Source organism: Diadema antillarum, unplaced genomic scaffold (assembly GCF_040938485.1).
Source record: "Diadema antillarum isolate AM-2024a unplaced genomic scaffold, OU_Dant_1.0 scf00000229, whole genome shotgun sequence".
NCBI lineage: Eukaryota > Metazoa > Echinodermata > Echinoidea > Diadematoida > Diadematidae > Diadema > Diadema antillarum.
This window is the reverse complement of record NW_027271118.1, coordinates 24,878-46,231: the sequence shown is the minus strand read 5'-3', so window position 1 is coordinate 46,231 and position 21,354 is coordinate 24,878. Positions and strand designations below refer to the sequence as shown.

The 21,354-nt window shown below is 39.8% G+C and overlaps 1 protein-coding gene across 1 annotated transcript in view; it reads left to right on the top strand.

Moving 5' to 3' along the window:
• The window catches only part of LOC139724784 (protein CLEC16A-like), a gene marked incomplete at its 3' end in the record, with an annotated part of 97,558 nt that overhangs the window by 51,756 nt on the left and 24,448 nt on the right, over positions 1-21,354 (top strand). Inside the window, exons 14-18 of the mRNA XM_071635901.1 lie at positions 19-68; positions 687-872; positions 5,822-5,917; positions 8,595-8,723; positions 11,444-11,564. Coding sequence (XP_071492002.1) covers positions 19-68; positions 687-872; positions 5,822-5,917; positions 8,595-8,723; positions 11,444-11,564 — 582 coding nt within the window. The remainder of the gene's footprint in view (positions 1-18; positions 69-686; positions 873-5,821; positions 5,918-8,594; positions 8,724-11,443; positions 11,565-21,354) is intronic.

Genomic DNA, 21,354 nt, shown 5'->3' with positions numbered 1-21,354 from the left:
ATTTCATCCTCAATCTAGGGATCAAGGACAATCTTTTAGAAGGTGTTTTACTAACAAACAGGGTCGAGGTGAGTTCCTTCCTTTATTCCCATTTTTCCATCATTTGGAGATGTTCTCCTTGGTATTAAATGATTTGTGGATCATTCTTTTTTGTATTATCGGTATATGAACTGAGTGATAATGATGATTGGTGAAAAGGAAGAATAGAAAATCTGATATCCCTATAAGCAAAGGAAAGCAGTCTTTAAAGTAAGCAGTCATGTAGTTCCCCAAAGCTACCCACAATAATAGGGTTACATGACACAAGTTGTTCACTTGACTATGGGAATATGTAAAGAGTATAAATAGAAAAACAAATTGCTTCAAATTCATCTAAATCCCTCCCAGAGACAGAATATGTAAATATACCTTGTTCTATGTGCCCTTATCCATTTAGAAGACTGCCTGCTCTATGTACAAAACGTGTATGTGTGTGCACTCACATTGATTGAACATTTTTATTTTAGTGTAAGTTATCAAGATTTTGATGGTTCTTTTGCTGGAACATTATAACTTATAAATCTAAAATCGTATAATCAGTTGTGTAGGCTAGACATTCATACTGTTCTCTCACTGATATTCTCACTTTGAACATGGCATTGAATCTGAACCGTTAATCTTTTCTTCTTTTTTTTTTCGTGATGCAGAATAAAACTGTGTACAACTCCGTCCTGGTGGAGCGTCTGATTGCCCTGATGAACCAGAGCTGCCAGCTGAACAGCTGCATCCGTCCCGTTACCCTGGAGATGGCTTGCCTTCTCCTCAAGCAGCTCATCTTCAGCCCCACCCGTGGCAAGTGCTTCCTGGAGGACCGTCATCTGGCTTGTGTCGAAGTGAGAAGAGATCCGTAGATTGATAGATAGCTGGAGCTCACTGGGTCTCCCCTTAAAGGGGAATTCCAAACCAGTTTAAATGTTGGTCCGATAAGAAGGAGTAATGTTTCATAAGCACAACAGTGAACAACGATTAAAATCATCAAATAGATATTAAAAAAGTTATGAAATTATGACGTCTCGCTGATTTTCACAAAGCTACATTGTATTATTAGAACGATCAATATGAATTCACAAATAAGTGAGTTGATTATGTCATCCAATCATACCTTCCTATATATTCTACCAGGTAGTTTGTACACAAAATGTGGAAACTTACTTCTTTTTTTCCCTTTTTTTTTTTGTTGCTCAAATACAAATATGCCGTGGTCTTAAGACCTGATGTACTCAGACACATAGTATCTTACTGATCAAAACTTTGAAGATATTCAGCCAGGAATAACATTATGTGTCACATTTTTTTTTTGTCCACGATTAATGGGAAATTAGCAAAACTCAACAATTTGGTAACTTCCAAAATTTTTTATTCAATTTTGATAAACTTTTACTGTTGTGCTTATAAGACCATACTCTTTCTTTGTAGACTAGTCAGGAATTCCTCTTTAAGCCCTGATTTACCCAATCAACTTCTGGCTATCAGTCATTCATTTACTTTTTTTTTTTTTTTTTTTTTTTTTTTTTTTACTCTTTGCCTCAATAATTTCAAGTGCAGCACCATGCCATGTTGAAGTTGACTTTAATAAACAGTGTAAAGTCAGACATTGAAAGATAAGAAGGTTCATCAAAAATCTGATGCAAAAGAAGAAAGTTATGGAACTTCTTGGTATAGATGCTTTTACAGAATGACATTGGTCACAACCAGAGATGTAAATTGGAAGAGGCAATGATATCATCACTTCACAAGTCTCCCATTGGCTTAATGAAAATCAAGATTTGTGTGATGATTAGGCAAATGCAGCCCCTTTCCCCCAAAGAATCATCATCTACCAGTTTGTAAAGCAAATGACACAGCTTATATCTAAGAACCCTTATTTTTATGCCTCCGCAACGAAGTGGCCGGAGGCATTATGTTTTCGGGTCGTCCGTCCGTCCGTCCGTCCGTCCGTCCCGTTTTGTTTTTGTCGATATCTCAAGAACCGTGTGGTGGTTTTACATCAAACTTGGTATGAGGGTATATCCTTGGGGGATAATACTTTGTGTGGATTTTAGGGTCACAGGGTCAAAGGTCAAAGGTCACAGGTTATTTTGTGAAAAAAAATTGAAATTTCATGTTTTTCTCCATATCTCGCAAATGGTTCAAGGTATCTTCATGGAACTTAGTATATATGCTTGTACCGATGGGCAGTGATTATTTAGGGAAGTTGGGGGTCATGGGTCAAAGGTCAGGGGTCAAAGGTCAAGGTCAACTCCTCAAAATATCACTACTTTCCTTAGAATGCAATATGCCTGAAGGTTTTTTTTTTTAAAACTTGATGTATGGCATGTATTACCCAATATATATTTTTGGGGAAGTTTCTTGCCAAAAGGTCAAAGGTCAAAAGGTAAAAGGTCAAGTGAAAGTGCTTAATTGCACTTTTTCCTCCATATCTCGAAAGTAACTCAAGGTATCATCATGAAACTTACATATTTATGCATGTTCAACCTAACAGTGATTCTCTTTGGAACTGTGAGGTCAAAGGTCAAATGCCAGGTTTAGATAATGCTATTTTCCCATTTGATACTGAAATTATACTTTTTCTCAATACCTTGAAAATTACTCAATGCATAAATACTTATAAAAGGGTCAAAAGTCAAGTAAAAATCATCAGTTCCCCAAATACCTGCACTCTGACATTTTAATCATTCATCCAATTGAACCTAGTTCTAGGAAAGTGAACATTCAGCACATTTGTGTCAAACCTGTCATTTTAATATTTTGCCAATTGTGTGAAACTGTCATCACACATTGTCAAGACATTGTACTATAGACCTATTAGGAGAACCATGCATTATGGCGGAGGCATATCAGTAGCCGTAGCGATATATCTAGTTTTAAATTTTTTTATTTTTTTAATATTTTTTTTTTTGGGGGGGGGGGGGTCAGAAACCCATATTGTAAAGATTCATGCACGGGTCAGTGGGAAACATGTGAGATGATGACATCATCACCTCTGCCTCTTCCTGTTTGTGGTTGCGACTAATATCATTGTTTCTGATAATGTATGAAACTTGTATAAATCCCATAATTTTCATATCTTTAGTACAATTTTGACAGAAATTTTACCACTCTTGCTTCTGATTATACTCTGTTTATGAAAGCCTGCGAGAACGTGGGGTGGATTTGCACTTTATGGTTCTTTTTAGGGGACCACTATCTACGCACTACCTTCCTGTGTCCAAGCAAGGAATGAATGTAGATTGCCTCACTCCCCTTCTCCATTCATTATCTCCCTCACCAGCTCTCAACTTTCTCCTCTTTGACTTCAATGGTCCCCAAGGATCACCACCTTGTCACTGTCAAACTGAGGAAAGAGAAAATTAAATACCACCACCCATCCTCTCATGTATCTGCCAAACCACTCATCTTCTCTCCCATGATGCTTCCATTTTCTCCTCGTCAATAAGTGAAAGTTCCTAGAGGACTGTGATCTTGTCCTCAACAATTTTTTCTTCTATTTTTCTTCAGATTACTTGGGAACGCCCACAAAAAATCCTTCCAAACCAATATTCCTCAGATGACCTTATCTGTCAAACATTGCTAAAGTACTGAAATGTTTAACAAAAGACATTGGAATGCACCTTCCCCTCGACTCAACATAACTTGTATGTTTCTGTGATATTAATGTGACTCACAAAAGACATGGCGAGGGAACATGCAAGTTATGCCGAGTCGAGGGGAAGATGCATTCCAACGTCTTTTGTGAAACATTTCAGTACTTTAGCCATAATTGACAAATGAGGTCATCTGAGGAATATTGGTTTGGAAGGATTTTTTGTGGGCGTTCTCAAGTAATCTGAAGAAAAATAGAAGAAAAATCATTAAAAATATATGGAATGTTTCTAGATATTCGTTTCACCGCAGAAGTGATGTTGAGGGTATCATGAATCAACACAAATTAACATGCATTTGGGTTTCAGGGGCCCTTTAACCCGCTGAAGACTAGTCCCGAGTATACTCAGGCAGCTGTCCATGAGAAATGTGTCTTACAGCAAAATCAGCCTGTCCTTATTGGGTTAACGAAGAATGAAGCCCAAATATTGTTAATTGAGGGAATGGAGCAATATTAGTAAAGATTATCAGCAAAGTTTCATGTTTGAGAAAATCAGACAATCTGTTCAAATGTTATGAATTCTTCAAGTTGCAGTGCTGCCATTGCTAGATGAGAAGTCTACAATATTTTGTGACATCACGTACATGTATGGACATATTTTCACTTTAGTATTGAAGTCTTCTCATCCAGCAATGGCCACCTCAAAACTTGTAAAGATGCATACCTTTGCAATGGATTGTCTGATTTTCCTCAAACTTTGCCGATGTGTTCTACTAGTATTATTGCATTAACTCAATTGACATATCTGTTTGGGTTTGCTTCCCCTTTCATATCCTGTACCCCCCCCCCCCCCCATCAGTGATGGAAGCTCCCTGAAGATCACCATCTGCCCCCACATGACAATGAGGAGAGGGAGAATTCAAACTTCACCCATCCTGCTCTACACCCCAGTGCCTTCTCCCACCATCTTCACCCCACATCTTCACTCCTACCTGCCCTCCATTTTCTCCTTCTCAATAACTGAGTCTCCTGGAGGACCACCATCTGGTCCATGTCAAAGTTGACAAGGAGAAGAGGAATGAATGCCAGAAATCCATCAAAGCTCATTACCCATCCCCTCACTCTGCAATTTCCCTTCATTGACTGCTGAAGGTTCACAAAGGACCTTGGCCTTGCCTGTTGTCAAAGTTGAGGAGAGACAAAAGCTGCACTCACACAATGCGAAATTATGCGATAGTTTACTTCCCGTTAGCTTTCAGAAGTTTGAGCACGTGATCTAACTACAAAGAAAGCTTGGCGAAGTTTAAGTGTGTGCGATAGCTTACTTCCAGATAGCTATCAGAAGTTTGAGTAGGCGATCACACAATAGAGAAAGCTATGCGAAGTTTGAGTGATGTGACACTACCTGCAGTTTTGGTCTCTAAGATGCATGCTCCACACAGACAAAAACTGCGCACCCTCCTCCCTCAAGAAAGTTCGCTGATATCTTCTTGAGAAGTTTGTGGTCACATTGCCCAAACTGCGTGAAGCAAAATACCTGGTAGTGAAACTATGTGTAGTTCCACATAAAGTGTGATCACCACTGTTGAAATGAGATTTATCCCCTCTCCTACCTACCCAGTTCTTTAACAAAAGCAGATAGCCCTGGTAGATTTTATAATTGCAAATGGGGAGAGGGGAGGGGAGAATGAGTGCAACCCCTTCCCTCTGTGCATCTCTTTTTCTCATGCTTGTCAGTTGAATGTAATACTTGATGCAAACTATGTGGCAAAAGTATGTGGTGTATGTATGCACTTCTATTCTTGTAGCTCTGGCAATTAACACTTTGTGCCTAGTTTGTGGCATAAATATGTGTGTGATGAATGCTCTACAATTAACAAAGCTCTGGCAATGCATATTATGTGTCTGTTTACAAGTAAAAATGTTGTTTTAATTCTTGAGGTGAAAACTTTTCTGCGGTAAAAAACGAACTTCATTTTGATTTTATGGCATTAAGGGCAGTCTGGATATCATTTGGTAGAGACTTTGTTCTTGATATATTCCACACTAATGTGTAAAAAATTAAAATAGTCTATATATGAGGCTGTCTCCATTATCAGCATTAGTAAGGCAATTTATTACTTGTGCATATCAGCTGTCTCCCTGACCATTCCATAAGAGATCTAATAGTGTCATTACTCCCATGCTTTCTCCTTGCAGGGTGCTAAGGAGGAGAGCGTCTTGTTGCTGAGGAATTTTTATCGAGGAGATGAGCTCTTCCTTGACATGTTCGATGACGAGTACGAGAGTATGAAGGTATGACATCAACAGCTGTGGGATAGTCTCCATAAGTTTCACGAAAATTTGATGTCCCTTCATTGTGTTTGACACAGATTTTTGAATATCTCTATTCGCACACAAAATATTGAGCCGGTACACAGCAGTCAGTCCTCAACTTCATGGCCCATTCTTCTTGAAAGTGATGTTCATTGAGGTTAGATCTTGTTCAGTTGGTCAGGAGCATCAAACTTCGAACAGTTATGTATCATCGTTAGGTGAGACCCTCTCCTGTCAAAATGAGAAATATTTTGATAAGAAGGTTATCCAACAACATTTGGTTTGTGATACAAGGTCATAACAGATGTGGATAGATTTAGGACACCGTAGACCCTATTTATGCCGTGATCAGATGGTACGTAATGTTCATGTACAATAATTGTCAGAATTCTCGCCATTAGTCCATTCTATTTTCCTTACATTTCAAAGATAGTCACCCTTACATGTCATTGTAAGAGATGACAAACAGCTTTGGAATATTTTACATCTTGAAATAATATGAGACTATCCACCTACCTTTCCTGTCAGTTCAGATGAGTTTCATGGCCACTGTGTATTAAACACAAGAAGTAAAAACAAGGCAGCATTATCATGGAACAACTGTGAAAATGGTTCCAGGAATTTGTTTCAAAGAGAAAAGTGTCCTCTAGAACAGTACTTCTCAACCGGGTGGCCTCGAAGCTCTCTCAGGTGTGCCGCGATGTTGGCCAAAAATAAGATTAAAAAAGATTTGTATTAAATCTGATTGGGCTTCGACAAAAATTGCAATTGCGTGAAATAGGCCTCGGGTTAAAAAAAGGTTGAGAAGCATGGCTCCAGAAGACTGATGAGTCACAGCAGCAGATTGCTGAAAGCTTGGACCAGTCTTAAACTTGGTATCTAAAGCTTGAATGTTAGTAGTCTATTGTGGCAGCTCATAGGGGTCCTCAGTAGCTCATAGTTGTGCGTGATCAGATTTTGTCACAACTTTTTTCCCTCTCTTTAGTTATCTATGGTACATGTATTCAGTTATTATTTACGTATATTGATTATTTGAAATTATGCAACTGTTGTCTCTGAGGTCCCTAACAATGAAAGTGTAGTGTACATCAAAATACTTCTTACTGATATTCCTCAGAGAGTCGATGTCAGTAAATAAAGTACACACAAAATATGAACAGAATTACACAAGTTAGGAAACCATACAATCTAGTTGTTTCAAGGCAGTTTGTTTCAGAATAGATTGTATCGAAATGTGACCCGCTACAACAAAAAGGTCCTAAAGTCGCGCACGGTCGAAGCCGTGAAAATCGAGTTTGAAGTCAGAGCATTAAAATTGGTCAAAACTTACGATTTGCTGATTTTGATATATTATTGGAGTCTAACATGTCTTCTATCATCTGTCGAAATTTTGAAGCAAAACGATCAAAAGAAAGACCAAAAAATAGCGTTTTTCTGAGCCATGTTTTTTGGCGTTTCAACGAAGCAGAAACTAGTTCGAAAATTTGGATTGAGCGCCACAGATAGGTTCCGCCCCTAACAACGACCAGAGTGATCTCATTGGTCAGTTTGCTGCTTGCTGCTAACTGAAGCGTGAAGCTCGCACACTGCCCAGTGGACTGGTGCATGCGGGCGGCGTGCGCTATGCTCAGCCGCTTCTCACATCCTGGTCACTGATTGGTTGGTGAGGAGACCGCCGACGTTGATGTGCTTGAATGAACTCTTTGGGGGTTGCTAGGGCTTACCTTCTATTGTCCAGAGGTGGAAACTGACTTGCGTGTCCCTTGATCTCGATTGCGTCGAAAGGAAGACTTTTAGGGCGCTTTTCTCGAAACAGTGATTTTCCAGACGTCTTGACATGCTCTCTTTTAAACATCGATATCTCCGCAGCCGATTATGTTTATAAAATGTGTTATATATCAATTTAACGCAGAAAGATTAGGGGATTATATCATGCAATTTTCAAATAATCGACCTCCCCCGACTTTAGGATCATTTTGTTGTAGCGGGTCATAAATGTCTCCTTCATGGGGATTAAAAAAATAGAAATAGTACCTTAGAAACTCATTTATCATACACTGTTAACAGGCGAAAGGTTAGTCTGAAACTGTGACACTTTCTTTTTTTCATAAGCCAGTTATCATCTACACATCATATACACAGGAAACAAAGTGGTAATTGGACAGTGTGCATTAGAGGGATTATACAATTGTTAAGGTTTTGACATATTCAGCTATACAAAGCTTGATGGCAAGCCTATAGTAACTTACAAATAAATCAATTTTCAGACACACACCATTTTTAATGTTCATTGAAACATAAATCTTGCCCTAAACATTTGTCATTTGTACCCCATTTATACACAAAGTTGGGCAAGGAGTGCTCCTTAAGCACTTTGACTTGTGCCTCTTTGAGTTTGTTCAACCAGATAATCACTGTGCACTGAAAATGTTTACTCTCATCCCGATACGAATGTGATGTGCACATATACATTTCTCCATTCAGTAGTGTGCAACACGAACGCGAATTTAACCATTCGCGAAATCATGGGGAAGTCCCAATTCGCAAAAATGTAGACTCGCTAAATATATGGCGTATTCAGTATCTGACTTGTTTTATTGTTTTGTGTGACGCTTTACCATACATACATATGTGTCATTTTCTTTGTGTTTGACAGAAGCGTCCACTGAACGTGGAATACCTCATGATGGACGAGTCCATTCTGCTGCATCCGACGGGAACACCCCTCACTGGGATTGATTTCTCCAAGCGGCTCCCTTCCGGTGAGCTCGAAAGGACGAGAAGGGTAAGTCACACCTCTCATTCTGTCTTTACCATCGCATTGTGATAGTATGGACTGGATGACTAAGAGATGCAATTTGTATTTTATATAACCCTGCCTCCTGTCCCCCTAGGCTCCCTTTGGACGTATTGCTGTGGATTATGTTGTTTTTCTATTATTCATATTTTTGGATAATTTTACCCACGAGCACACCATTTTAATCAAATGTTGTTATTTGGGACTTGCAATTTTTTTTCTCCACTCTTTACTTTCTGCATGATATGCTCTGGGTTCTCGCCTATGCCCTATGCTTTATTTTTCACTGTAAGTTTTTGTCTTAACAGACAGAAACAGACTGCAGTATCATTTCTGCTGCAATATTAGGCTTTACTGGGGACATGACATCAGCAGTTGCAAAGTCATGCTATCATGTGAGACAAAGGTGTCTGTTTTGTTTGTTTGTTTAATTGTTTTTTAATACCTGTGGACATACATGTAGTTGTCTCACTTGTATAGTGGAAGCGAGACGTACGCGTCAATTTTCCAGTGTTGGCGTTGTCAACAATTTGGCATACTCTATTAACTTTCCACAGCTTTGAGCTATGACCACCAAACTTATACCACGCAAGATGCCGATCAAGTTTGAAAATTATGGGTGAATTCCAGCGTGGTCAAAGGTCAAAAGGTCAATGGACTCACATTGAAAAACACTTTAATCATAAATTGCGATATGTAGGTGAGACATAGCTCGGCGTTTGCGGTGTTTAATCACAGTTCTTGGCATCAGGGCTCCAATTTAATAGAAAGTTGCTGTATCAGCAACCCTTTGCTACAATGGCAAGTGTCATGGTGATGACGAGAATCTCGCTTCTTGATTGGCTATTGCTACAAGAAGTTGTTCTTTCCTTGCAGGAGTTGCTGTCCTAACATCTTTTATTACGTGAGGCCCAGGAGGAAGGGATATTGATATGATTCATTTCAATGCACATATCGGTCACATGACCACTTTCAGTTCTGATGCATTCCAGTCTCGGCCAATTTTCTGCCCACAGGAGATAATGAAGGCTGACCACACCTTGGTCACTGTCCAGACCGATTCCTTAAATAGTCTGAAGCCATATGGACTGTATCTAGACCAAGCCTAGACATAGTCTTGACGTAGACTGTAGTCCAGACATAACCTGGACAAAGTCATCATGCACTCATGGGAAGGGAAATTAAGTGTCCCTTCGATCCATTTGCAGATATAAAGCCGTGCCTCACCATGTATTCTTAGCATCGCACAATCTGATTTAGCTGTTATGCAATACAGTCTAGACCTCCATGCCTTTGCCTTCTTTGTTGGTTAAACTGAGTGGCATAGACAGAGGAAATGTTTAATGGGGGTGCTGTGTTAAGATGACAGAGAGTCGAGGTTAATCTCTGGTTTTCTTTTAGGTTGCATTTATGCTTAATTTTTATTGGCCATAATCAGCATTTTGAAACGTGATTAGTGCAAAACACAATTTCTTCCATACTCGCTTTGATATAAATGCCCCTTCAAAATGATGATTAAAAAACTTAAAAAGGTGTGTTTATGATCAGCAATTGTCAGCAATCATGTCTACTGGGGAAGCATGAACTCAAATCACGTTTACGAAGGGCAGTTCTCTCTAATCACATTTTAACTGGGAAGGCGTGAATAAGGGTTTATAGTTTTTCAACAATGAGTAATGCATGTCCGCAAAATTTGTTCCCACTTGAACTTGACAAAAATGGAGCATTAACAGTACCCCCTTGAATTGCATTGTGGATCAGCATTTCAAAATGCTCATCCTGCCATGGCAAATTGAACTTAAATGTGCCGTAATGGTGAAAGCTGATCCTAGACGCCCTCTCAGGTGTAAATGTAACTTGAGCTATCTTGAGATACTGAGTAATGTGTTGTGATCCCCTCTGTCTTGCCTTAGAGTCAGACGTGTTGCTGTTTGTGACAGATGAGATCAAAGTCTTTGTGTCATGATTGATTTGAGACAACTTCTCCAGAACTAAAGCTTACTGAAGACCTGCCATCTTTGTGATAAGTGTTTAGTGTGTATCCTCACTTTTGACACGGCAAGGCCTGATGTAATTAACTGAGTCAATGTTTCACAGTTTGATGTGGCAGCCCACAAGGCCAGAAGGATTTGTACTTTCACGTTTGAGTGGAGTTTGGCACCAATTACATCATAGCATTGTATTTTCTGGTGATTGTATTAATCATTGTTTGGCTTCTTGCCATTACTTGCCATACTCTTTGCTTAAGTTGGCTGACTAGTAAAATGATTATCTATGTAGTAGAGACCGGTAGAAACATTTGTTGTTCTTGTTTTTCCAGTGAATCTAGAATGCGCAATTTATGATTGCCAATACTCTTGTTGCTATATATGCACGTACAATTTGTATATTCTGATCTGTCAACATGCATGTTTTAGTGAGTCAGTATGTTTTGTCTTCATAAAAGATAAGAATTGTAGATATAAAAAAAATGTTTTGCTAATGATTTTCATTTAGCACACATGATACGTGCATCAATATGTTTGTTTATCTGTAGAAGTTGGCTGTCCTGTAGATTGTGTAGAGACAAGTCATACATCCTGTTACATTATTTTCAGTGGGGAAAAAAAGAAAAAAGCCACGTTTGTCAGCTCCTTGTGATGTACCATACTCACCCCTCTCTTTATGATGTTGTACCCCTTGACTTTCCCCCCCTTACCTCCCCACAGGCTATCCGAGCTTTCTTCTTGCTGCGTGACCTCTCGCTGACCCTCTGCAATGAAGTGGAGAGCAAGCTGCCCCTCATCAAGCCGGACCTGCTCATTAAGCTGGCCGACAAACTGGACCTCAGTAAGTCCTTCACTACTTTGCCATCCTCCCCCCCCCCCCACCCTTCTTGACCATTTGATGACAGGTGACCAGGACTTCAGAAGATGACCCAGACATGCATGGTGTTGGTGTTGGTGTTGATGTTGGTGTTGGTGTTGGTGTTGGTGTTGGTGTTGGTGTTGGTGTTGGTGTTGGTGTCTTTCACCGCCCTGTGCACTTTTCATAAACAAAATGGTTGCCATTTCTGTACTACTTCAAGAATCAATTTGGACCACATCTGTGGACATTGGAGGTGTTGTCAAGAACAAATAATGTGTGGTCTTTACACGTGCAATGGTTCAAGGTTTCGCACTCTGTTAAAGGTGAGATGCACCATTCACCTCATCTTCGAGTCATTGAATAGAGCGCCTCAATCTTTTCATGCGAAATCTTGTACCATCGCACTTGTGACCATTCACTATTTGTATAGCCATCGCTGTACCAAAGAAATCACATAAAGGGTTCAAGGGACTTTTGGTTTCCTTGTTAGTAAAGTTAGTATTTTGTAAAGGATATGTAAGGGTGCTTTCAGAAGGTAATGATGATTTTAATACCTGACTTTCAAAGACAACCTAACACGTGCAGGTTGAGGGAAGATGATGATGATTGTACTGCTAATACAACCCAATCACTTTCATAAGACTTCAACATCAACAGACATTGCAAGAATGGAATTACTTTTAAATCAGCATATCATACACACAGATCCCCCCCCCCCCCAGCCTCCACTGTTGCAGTGAAATAGAGACCATTTGCTGTAATTTAATGCTGCTTTTTAGATGCTTCCGGATGTCTTTAATTGGAATTGCTGAATTCAGCTGGAAAATTGCTCAGTGCCACAGGCCTGTTATCTGTCATAGGAGACAGCCTTAGCATATCCAACAGCCTATTTTAACATTCCACTCCTTCACAGGAAGAAATGCCAAATTGTTATTCACTAGAGTCACGCACATGGTTACCCTGATTATCATTGTTTTAGATGTCTTCAATTCTCGCTATCGCCAATGACGTAAAAAGTACCCGGCTGTTGATTTAAGCGTCATTTACGGTGCATTATGGGATAGTCCGGTAGCAAAGTCACTTCCGTTTGTACGCGCGTGATACATGACTAATACTATTTACACAGACAACCGACTGTATTCTACGTGTACTTCCGGTTTTCTCAACTTGAATTACAGCTTTAATATGATTTGAAATTTCTCCATTCTTAAGAAATTGCTTTTAATACAACTATTGGTTGTTGCTGCGAAGCTGCCATGTGTTGTTCGCACGACAATAAATGAAAAAAATCTGCAGAAATAGGACCCTTACTGGCATGCGAGACGTGACGTGGCAGCGTGGGTGAAGTTTGCGGATGACTCCACAGCGCAGTACATGCACGCGCGACTTACTAGTAGTGGTAGTAGCACTAGGTAGTAGACCTAGTGCCTACGTACATTGTACGTACTTACTTGGAAGAAATTGCTTCGGAGACAGGATAAGTTCGAGATCACTGTTCGTTCCCGATTGTGTTCGCGACATTTCGACACAGAACAAATAAAGAAAAAAGATGGGCATTCCATGACAATATACTGTATATCCAGATGGGTGAATATTTTCCAGCATATTTTCAGCGTATGCAGAGATAACTGATCTGTGATGTGCACATCGATCGCATGATCAAGCAGTACGCTGTACCGGTATGTGTGAGCTTATGCGCTGCGTGCAGTGGTGCATGCTAATGCAAGGCCGGCCCCCGGCGGGGACTACAGTGTACGAGTATGACAGGCCTGGCCACTCGCTGGCTCGGGCGGTACAGCGGCCTACTGTACTAGTATCCGTGGTCGGCGCTGCGCTATAGGTAAGGTACACGTACGGGCACGCTAGCGTTGTGCAAATTATGCCCCGCGCCGGAAGTGCCCTTGCTACCAAGTGCACTAAATCTTGATGAAAAAGCCACATCCGGGTACTTTTTACGTCATTGGCGATAGCGAGAATTCAGACTGCATTTAGAACATTTAAGTGTCTCTGCAAATGAGGACTCTAAAGCCTTGATGCAGAGTTTAGCCTCTGCGTAGAGCTTCATCACGTGCTAGATACAAAGTGTAGGCGTCTAAATATGGTGAACGTAAACAAAGGAAGCTGAAGGAGTGAGCATGCAAGCAACAGCACAGGAACAGTCATTATATGTCTTCATTTTCTCTTCGCGTGTCATTTGACCTGAGCAGCCATCAAATTTGTGGGGATTTAGATGACTGGTGAACAATATTAGAATAAAAATAAAGATCATTATGAATGTCATGCATCAAATTTAATATAAGAAATAACAGACGAACTTCACAAAAAAAGCTGTTTTCTTTGAAAACGCTTTACTACACACTGCTGTGAAAGGATCTCAGCTATATGGCTTCCCTCAGCTCTCTTAATCACATTCACACAAGTTATACGTCATCATGTTTGCCACAGCAGTTGGCCGTGGCATTGAAAGTGGAGCATGGTTTCCTGTATTTGTTCAATTTAGTTATTTTCTGAAGGAACTCTTACAATCTTACCATCGGAAGAAGGACCCACTTCAATGCCCAAACGGATGTTTTTTTGTTTGTTATTTTCCCCATGGAATACTTCATCTGTCTTAATGTATGAGCATGGTGCATGAGGAATTTGAACATGGAAGATAGCAAAATTGCATCCCAGGAATGTGACATGACCTTTCACCTCTGTTGATAAGAGTGCAATTCCACACCATATTAGCTTTGATAAATAAAGTCAAATGAATAGAAAATGGTGGAATCAGACATAAAACTAGAAAGTTATGCAATTTTCACACTTGACATGCTTTTACCAAATGGTGATGTTTGTTGCAACCACAAATGCAATTTGAAAGAGGTGCCCGACAGTGTTTGTGAGATGCAGTGGCCAACAGAGCTGTGGCGAGCTACATTGTAGTCGATCTGCCACTGTGCAGCACTGGATGGTCATTGTGCACAGTTGTGAGTTGTCCAGCGGAAACCAAATCTGTGGTAGCAGGTCACGCTTTCTAGGCAGTTGGTCACTATACACAGGTTATTCATGAGATGTTTTCTTTGCAGGGGATTTCTATGTGGTCTTTATGGGCAGGTTGTTGTTACAGACAAGTGGTTGCTGACAAAAGAGGGGCCACAACATCATATTAACCGGAGAATGTGTGTGGGGGCTGGGAAAGCGTAGTTATTTCATAGCAATCTGAGAAAATCAAACCAGTAGAATTTTTTTTCTTCGTGTGTGTGTGAAAATCCAATGCTTTGCTTTCACCGCTTTCATACAAAACCATTCTTTTTTTTAAAAGTAAAAATCTTGTCCAGCTTCTTGTCATGATTTGCTAAAATCATCAAAAAAATGGCAGCGCATATATATGTATTATGTATAAGACCCTTTCTATTTTTGTGTGTCGGTGTGTGTGTGTGTGTGTGCATGCATACTTGTAAAGCCAAAGAGGGGAGCCTCTTCCTGTTTTGTGAATGGATTTAGATTACATTCAATAACTTGACCATCACTCTGAAGCAAGGGACTGAGCCAAAAAGGAGCTACAGTAGCATGATGGAGAAAATGCAGTGTTTTAATAGCAAATAGACGAGGTTTTAACAAAATCCAAACAAAGATGAGTGAGAAACTAGGCAAGAGAAGGATTCACCTTCCAAACAGTTGCAATTCCTGCTTTTGCCTTGGTCAGCCGTTGCTTTATATGTGTTCTTTCCAATCACCATCAAGAGGAAGATACATTGTAACTGTAGAACAATGCTTGAATTTCCAAGTATTCAGCTTTGCACTGTGGAGTTTCAAATGAATCTTTGAAGGGCAATGAATCTAAAACTGCCATAACTCGGTTTCTGGTCAACAGGAAACTGTGGCGTCGGGAATCAAAAACGAGTAAAGACATGTCAACACTGTCATGTGATGACTTGAGTGGTTGACTGTCTGAGGGTAGCAACACACTTTTTTTTTCACTTCCACAGAAGCCCAAATTTTCTTCATGTAGATTACAAATCAGCTTTGTCCACTGTTGAAACAGACTTTGATCTGATTATACATTTCCCCCCCCCCCCACAAATTGTCATACAACATATTAGCCTTCTATAGGATCATTTTCTCAGAATGTTTTTGCTACCTGTGTACGCGATACATTTTCAGTGTTTCTATTTTTGTGAATTTCATGAGTGATCTGAGATTAGAAAGTAGAAACTCACAAAAAATATTGCCTCCTGTAACACATATGCACTTAATACTGTGTAGTCCAAGGTGGGATATCACTCAGTTTTCTCGTGAAAAAGGATAGGAGGTACATGTTTCTCACCCTGCCACTGTGGTTCTCATACATGTCCCAACGCATGGAATATTATACTCGCAACATACGTATGTGGCATATACAGTATTTGATGTCAAGGTTTGTGCCTGTTGTGATAAAGTGAGGTGGGGGTCAGCATTAAGTAGGGGCCACAGAACATTCTTTTTCCTTTTTAGTGGGGGTTTTGGACTGTGGGCTGCTCTTTGATTGGGAAGAATCTCAGGGCATAAAGAATCCTCAGAAAATTATGGGTTTTATTGAACTGAGTTTAAATTGTAGTGGTGTGATTGAAGGTTATAAGTCAGGTACTACTAGTAATCTAAATGAATCCAAATTGTCACGACGTGATCAGTAGCCTGAATAAAGAATAATTCCCTCAAATTGAAGTTGACATGATTGAAATTCAAGGTCACAGTGTGAAATTTCACCTTATGTGTGATTCAGGTTTAGTCTCATTTCCAAAATTGTATGAATAGCCTGTATCAATAAATGTTTGACACATTCACTAAGAATTGGTTTTTTTTTTTTTTGTACGCATTTATCATGTCCTTGCACTGTAAATGTGGATGTACTTTAATATTGTATGAAACTTCCATGAATTTCTGGACATTTTCCAATGAAGTTATAGTAGCAGTGATGTATCATGGCAATGCAGCAAAGTCCCTCAATAACTGCTACATATGTAGGTGCGGACAAGTATAGCTTTCATTATCTTTTATTGATGTGTTTTTTTGTTGTATAAATGTTGATACTAATAATGATGTGATATTTCACTCAGGGAACTGCATGTTCTATTCCAGAATTGGCCTATACAATAATTTCCTCTCTGATGGGATTTCAAAAGAGGCCTCTTCATTTCCTGTGAAGCCAGCATGTCACTTTTGTCGTAGCGAGCTTCCAGTCCCCCCCCTCCCCCCCCCCCCCCATTATGAGCTCATTGATTCACATCATTGAATCCCTGGATTTCTGAGAATAGAATGACTAATGCTACTACCCTTTTTTGCTGTCTTTTTATTTCCGTCTCCCTTTTGAAGCAGTTAATGGGAAAAGATTTGATGGCAATCTGACAAGATGCCTCGTCTTTTGCCAAGGGTGCTCACTAGAAAGAATAAAGGGCTTGAGGTGCAGATCTTTGAGCATTGGAATTGTTGGAAGCAAGCCTGGTAATTGTGTGTCTAGTCATTGCCATAGAGACCACCCCCCCCCCCCCCCCCAGCAAATCTATTTGGGGGAATGAATAAGAGAGACAGACAGAGAGACAGACAGAAGAATAGAGGAGCAGTGATAGATACCCATTAGATAATTCTTGCCTATACATTTGTAGATGTAACAATCCACTTAGCACCATGGGCAGAGAGATACCACTGCCTGGATGTTGGCAGGACCAAGTTCTCTCTCTTTCTTTTTCACACACACACATACTGTCTCTCTATCTGTCTATTTATCTACCTATCTATCTATCTATCTATCTGTCTGTCTATCTACGTATCTATCTATCTATCTATCTATCTGTCTATCTATCTATCTATCTGTCTATCTATCTATCTATCTATCTATCTACCTATCTATCTATCTATCTATCCATCCATCTATCTATCTATTTGTGTACACATACACTCACACACACACACGCAGATGTATAATAGAAACCATAAAATTCATAAGTCAGTACTGCTGAATTTCAGATCAAGAACTTCTAGAGTGGAATTATGAAGTAGGTATTATCCTTTCAAGACAAAATTTATTAGTTTGCTCACTTCAGAGGCAATGTACTGTACGTTGTATTAAAATGTAATGTTCTGTTCTGTTGTGGGTGACAGTATTTTTTTTTTCCAATAGAATTGCTAATTTCACATCCATCAGTCGACTTGTAAAACTTTGTAATTTATATATAGGTGTGGGGCATACCTAGAGCTGTGGTTAATCCAGTAAAGTCTGGAGCATAAGAAGATGATAGTTTTGTTTTTATTTAACCCATTGTTCACATGGTTCAGTTGTTTAAAATGCTACAATTAAAGTCTCACTAATGTCTCTGACTGCGCCAGTTTCCATTTCATTCAGATGAAGCATGTGCATGATGTCACAGCCAATTGCAAAGCATTGTGGGAGATCGAGCATAACACTCTAGAACAGTGCATATGGAAATATACAGCAGTCTTTTTTTTCTCTCTCTCTTTCTTCCGAAGACGAAAACAGAAGGAACTAGAAATTCTAAAGCACTCAAGATCACAGACCTCCGCCAAGCCGCTCATTTCTACCCATACACGCATACTGAAAATCACCCAATTTCCCAATGATAAAGAAGAATTGTGTTTACCCTCATTAGCTTCCTGCATGCTGCGCGGTGCCTTGAGCAGAGGACGTGCTTTAGTGCATGAATGCAAACCTCATTTATATACTTGTAGCTGTCACTCCCAAGTTCATTGACCCTATCTGCCAAAAGATGAAAAATCCTTCAAAAATTCATAAAAATTTCTGGATCACTATCAAAATTTAATCATCTGTTCCTTGACCATGTGTGATTATCAACTTTTTCTGTAAGTTTCATTCAAATTCGTTCACAACTTTTTGAGTTATTTTGCAAACAAACAACAAACCAATGCCAGCCAAAACATAACGTCCTTGGTGGAGGTTGTAGGGAATTTTTTTTCAGTTTCCGAGTTTTTCAGCCAACAGTGATGTTTGCCGAGTATTTCTTCTATTATTTTCCCTCAGACAATTCTTGGGATATGCTGTGAAATCATGTACATTTTTGTGGAGGTGTTCAGACAAAGGCCTTCATAGGGGAGAAGTGATGCCTACTGTACCAGGATATCCAGCAAAGCCAAGCTATTTATTGTTGCCGTTATGCAATTATTGCCTGTTTTGATTTACTTGTTTGAGTTCAAATGTTGCTTGATTGTGATTTTAGGTTGTTTTTTGTTTGTTTGTTTGTTTTTTTAATCTGAATGACTGGGTATGTAAAGTTTAGAAGGTGAAGTCAATAAAATAAGTTTAGCAAGAGCTATAATGTTGGGAGCATGATTCTTAATGTGATTTACAGCATTTTTGTTATACCTCCAGGGCTTGAGATTCCTAGATACATTTTGCTTAGATTGCAAGGAAATACTGCAAAGTGTATTATCTGGGGTTGGTTTATTGTGGTCTGTGCTTCAGGCGGTCGTTTGTCCAATACCACCGTGCGTCAAAACAGGGAACGGGTTTTAATCCACTGAAGCTCAACTCTAATAAAGTGCCACTTCCATGTGTGTGTTCAATCATGTGTTCCATATCCTTAGGATTGAGAATAGGAAGATCTATGTAGATTTTTGGAAGTTCGGTGGCTCGACATTGATATAATATGGACTGGCCTTGAGGTGGATATGACATTTATTGCCCGAACTAGAATTGTATTGCCCGAGCCAAAGACGATGGCAATACTCTTCTAGTGAGGGCAATCATTGTCGTATCCCCAGAAAGTAGACAGTCCATATTATTATTATTACCCATTTCAGGCATTTCAGGCACCTTCGAGCAGTACATTACAATGTAAACGTCCCGTTTACAGTAACAAAATCCACTCGGCGTCAGGTCGAACCCTACACTACTGCGCTCAACTACACCCACGTGCTTGCACACAACCCCTATGCACAATTCGGGTACACGGCGCGCTCACCACAGTCCCAGCGATCGTCCTCTTTTTGTACGTACTAACGTATGGGAATTTGCCCTTCATCGCGAAACCTCTCCGCGAGAAACTCTCATTTCTTGGTGTGTACATGTAAACCCGGAAGAAGGATGATACCCACTAATATTGCCTGCTGGAAACTGGTGGTTTGTGCATGTGTTTGCATGTAAAGTCAATGGCGAAACCCGGAAGAAGGATGATACCCACTAATATTGCCCGCTCGAAAACTGGTGGTTTCCCGACCAATCAAAATACCAACTACAATTGCCTGGCAAAACTACCGTATATGGGTAATAATAATTCTTAGTAGCCCTGGGCTATGACTAATATCAAGCCCTTTCATATACTGTAAAGCCAGAAACGTTTGCATCATGAAACTTTTGCGAATCGCCACTTGCATTCAGCGCAGTGTGTAGACAAACATTTCCACATGCGTTTTTCTTTGCGAATCGTGGCTCCTCACATAATTTGCAAAACTTTCATGCACGTGAAAGTTTCAGGTTTGACAGTTAGCCTTATTTCACAGGCTCTCTGACTGTTGGCACTGGCAGTCATAAGCAAAGAGCTAGAGAGAGCTGAAGCCAAACGTGTCACTGCAAGGGCCTTTTTGAGAAGTGCGATTGTAATTAGCATTTGTGACTGGGAGAGAGTCTACCTTATTCACCATGACTATTGAATCACTTGAGTCCATTGAAAAATTCTGTTTGTCACTTTGACCAATGAAAATGCTCAATTTATCAATTACCCTCAGTGCCAATTGTGTAAGCATGAGATTCTTCACACAGCACTCTGCTTATTGATTGTGATTGTTTCTACCAAACACCTGAAGCAAAATTTGATAATTCAGAAACAGATCTCCAAAGTCACCCTTTGCTGGATCTTGGCTCTCACTGGTGGCTTGATTAGTCTTTTCTAAAGACTCTTGCTCCTCTTGCAGTCATGGCAGCGGGAGGACCTTTGACAAAGGCTAACATTGATACATGTACTGTATGTCACTTTATCCCAGAGTTCACTTAGAACTTTTCAGATTCAGAATGAGACATTTTTTCATGCACGTTTGTTGAGTCTGTTTGTGTAAGGCTATAATGTACCTCTTTGTTTTCTTTTCTTTTTTTCCCTGCAAAAAAAAAGGGGGGGGGAGGGGGGTTGAGATGTGTGATTTATGACAATAGGATAGAGTCATACAATATTTGAAATCTTTCATGGCGATATGGTATACATCATATGTTTATAGCGGTCATGTCCTTTTTGGTCAGAGTGGAGAAAATTCTCATCTGTTCAGGTGGAGGATGTTGGATGCTGTTCATGTGATGGTGTTTACGGATAGCAGTCATCATCAATTGTTTGAGTTTAATTCAGATGAGAAAAAAAAAAAATAACTTTTTTTTTTTGCTGTTGCTTTCATGAATTCATGCTCAGTAACTTTCCACTTCTATGAAGAAGTTCTTGGAAACCGTCTATTTTCGGTATCGTTTAAAAATGCATGCGACACTTAGGAGGATGACAAATTGGAGACAGACATGTAACAGGCCCTCAATTGCTGGCATTTGATTCCCTGTTTGCGCTCTCAAACAAGGGCAGACTATTAATGACAGCTGCACTGCTGTTTGAATGCACCGAGTAGACGGGGTATTGAGTGATGCACTCAATCGATGTAGCTATAAATGCCATTCCAGGAATTCAGGGTACGTTTGTTCTGTAAAACAATGGCCGTTGGACTGTTTAACCCCTTTGCGTTTGTCATTGAACCAGATCCTTAATCTTGTCAGTGGCAGTGAATGTATACGTGTGTGTGCTCCGTTGGC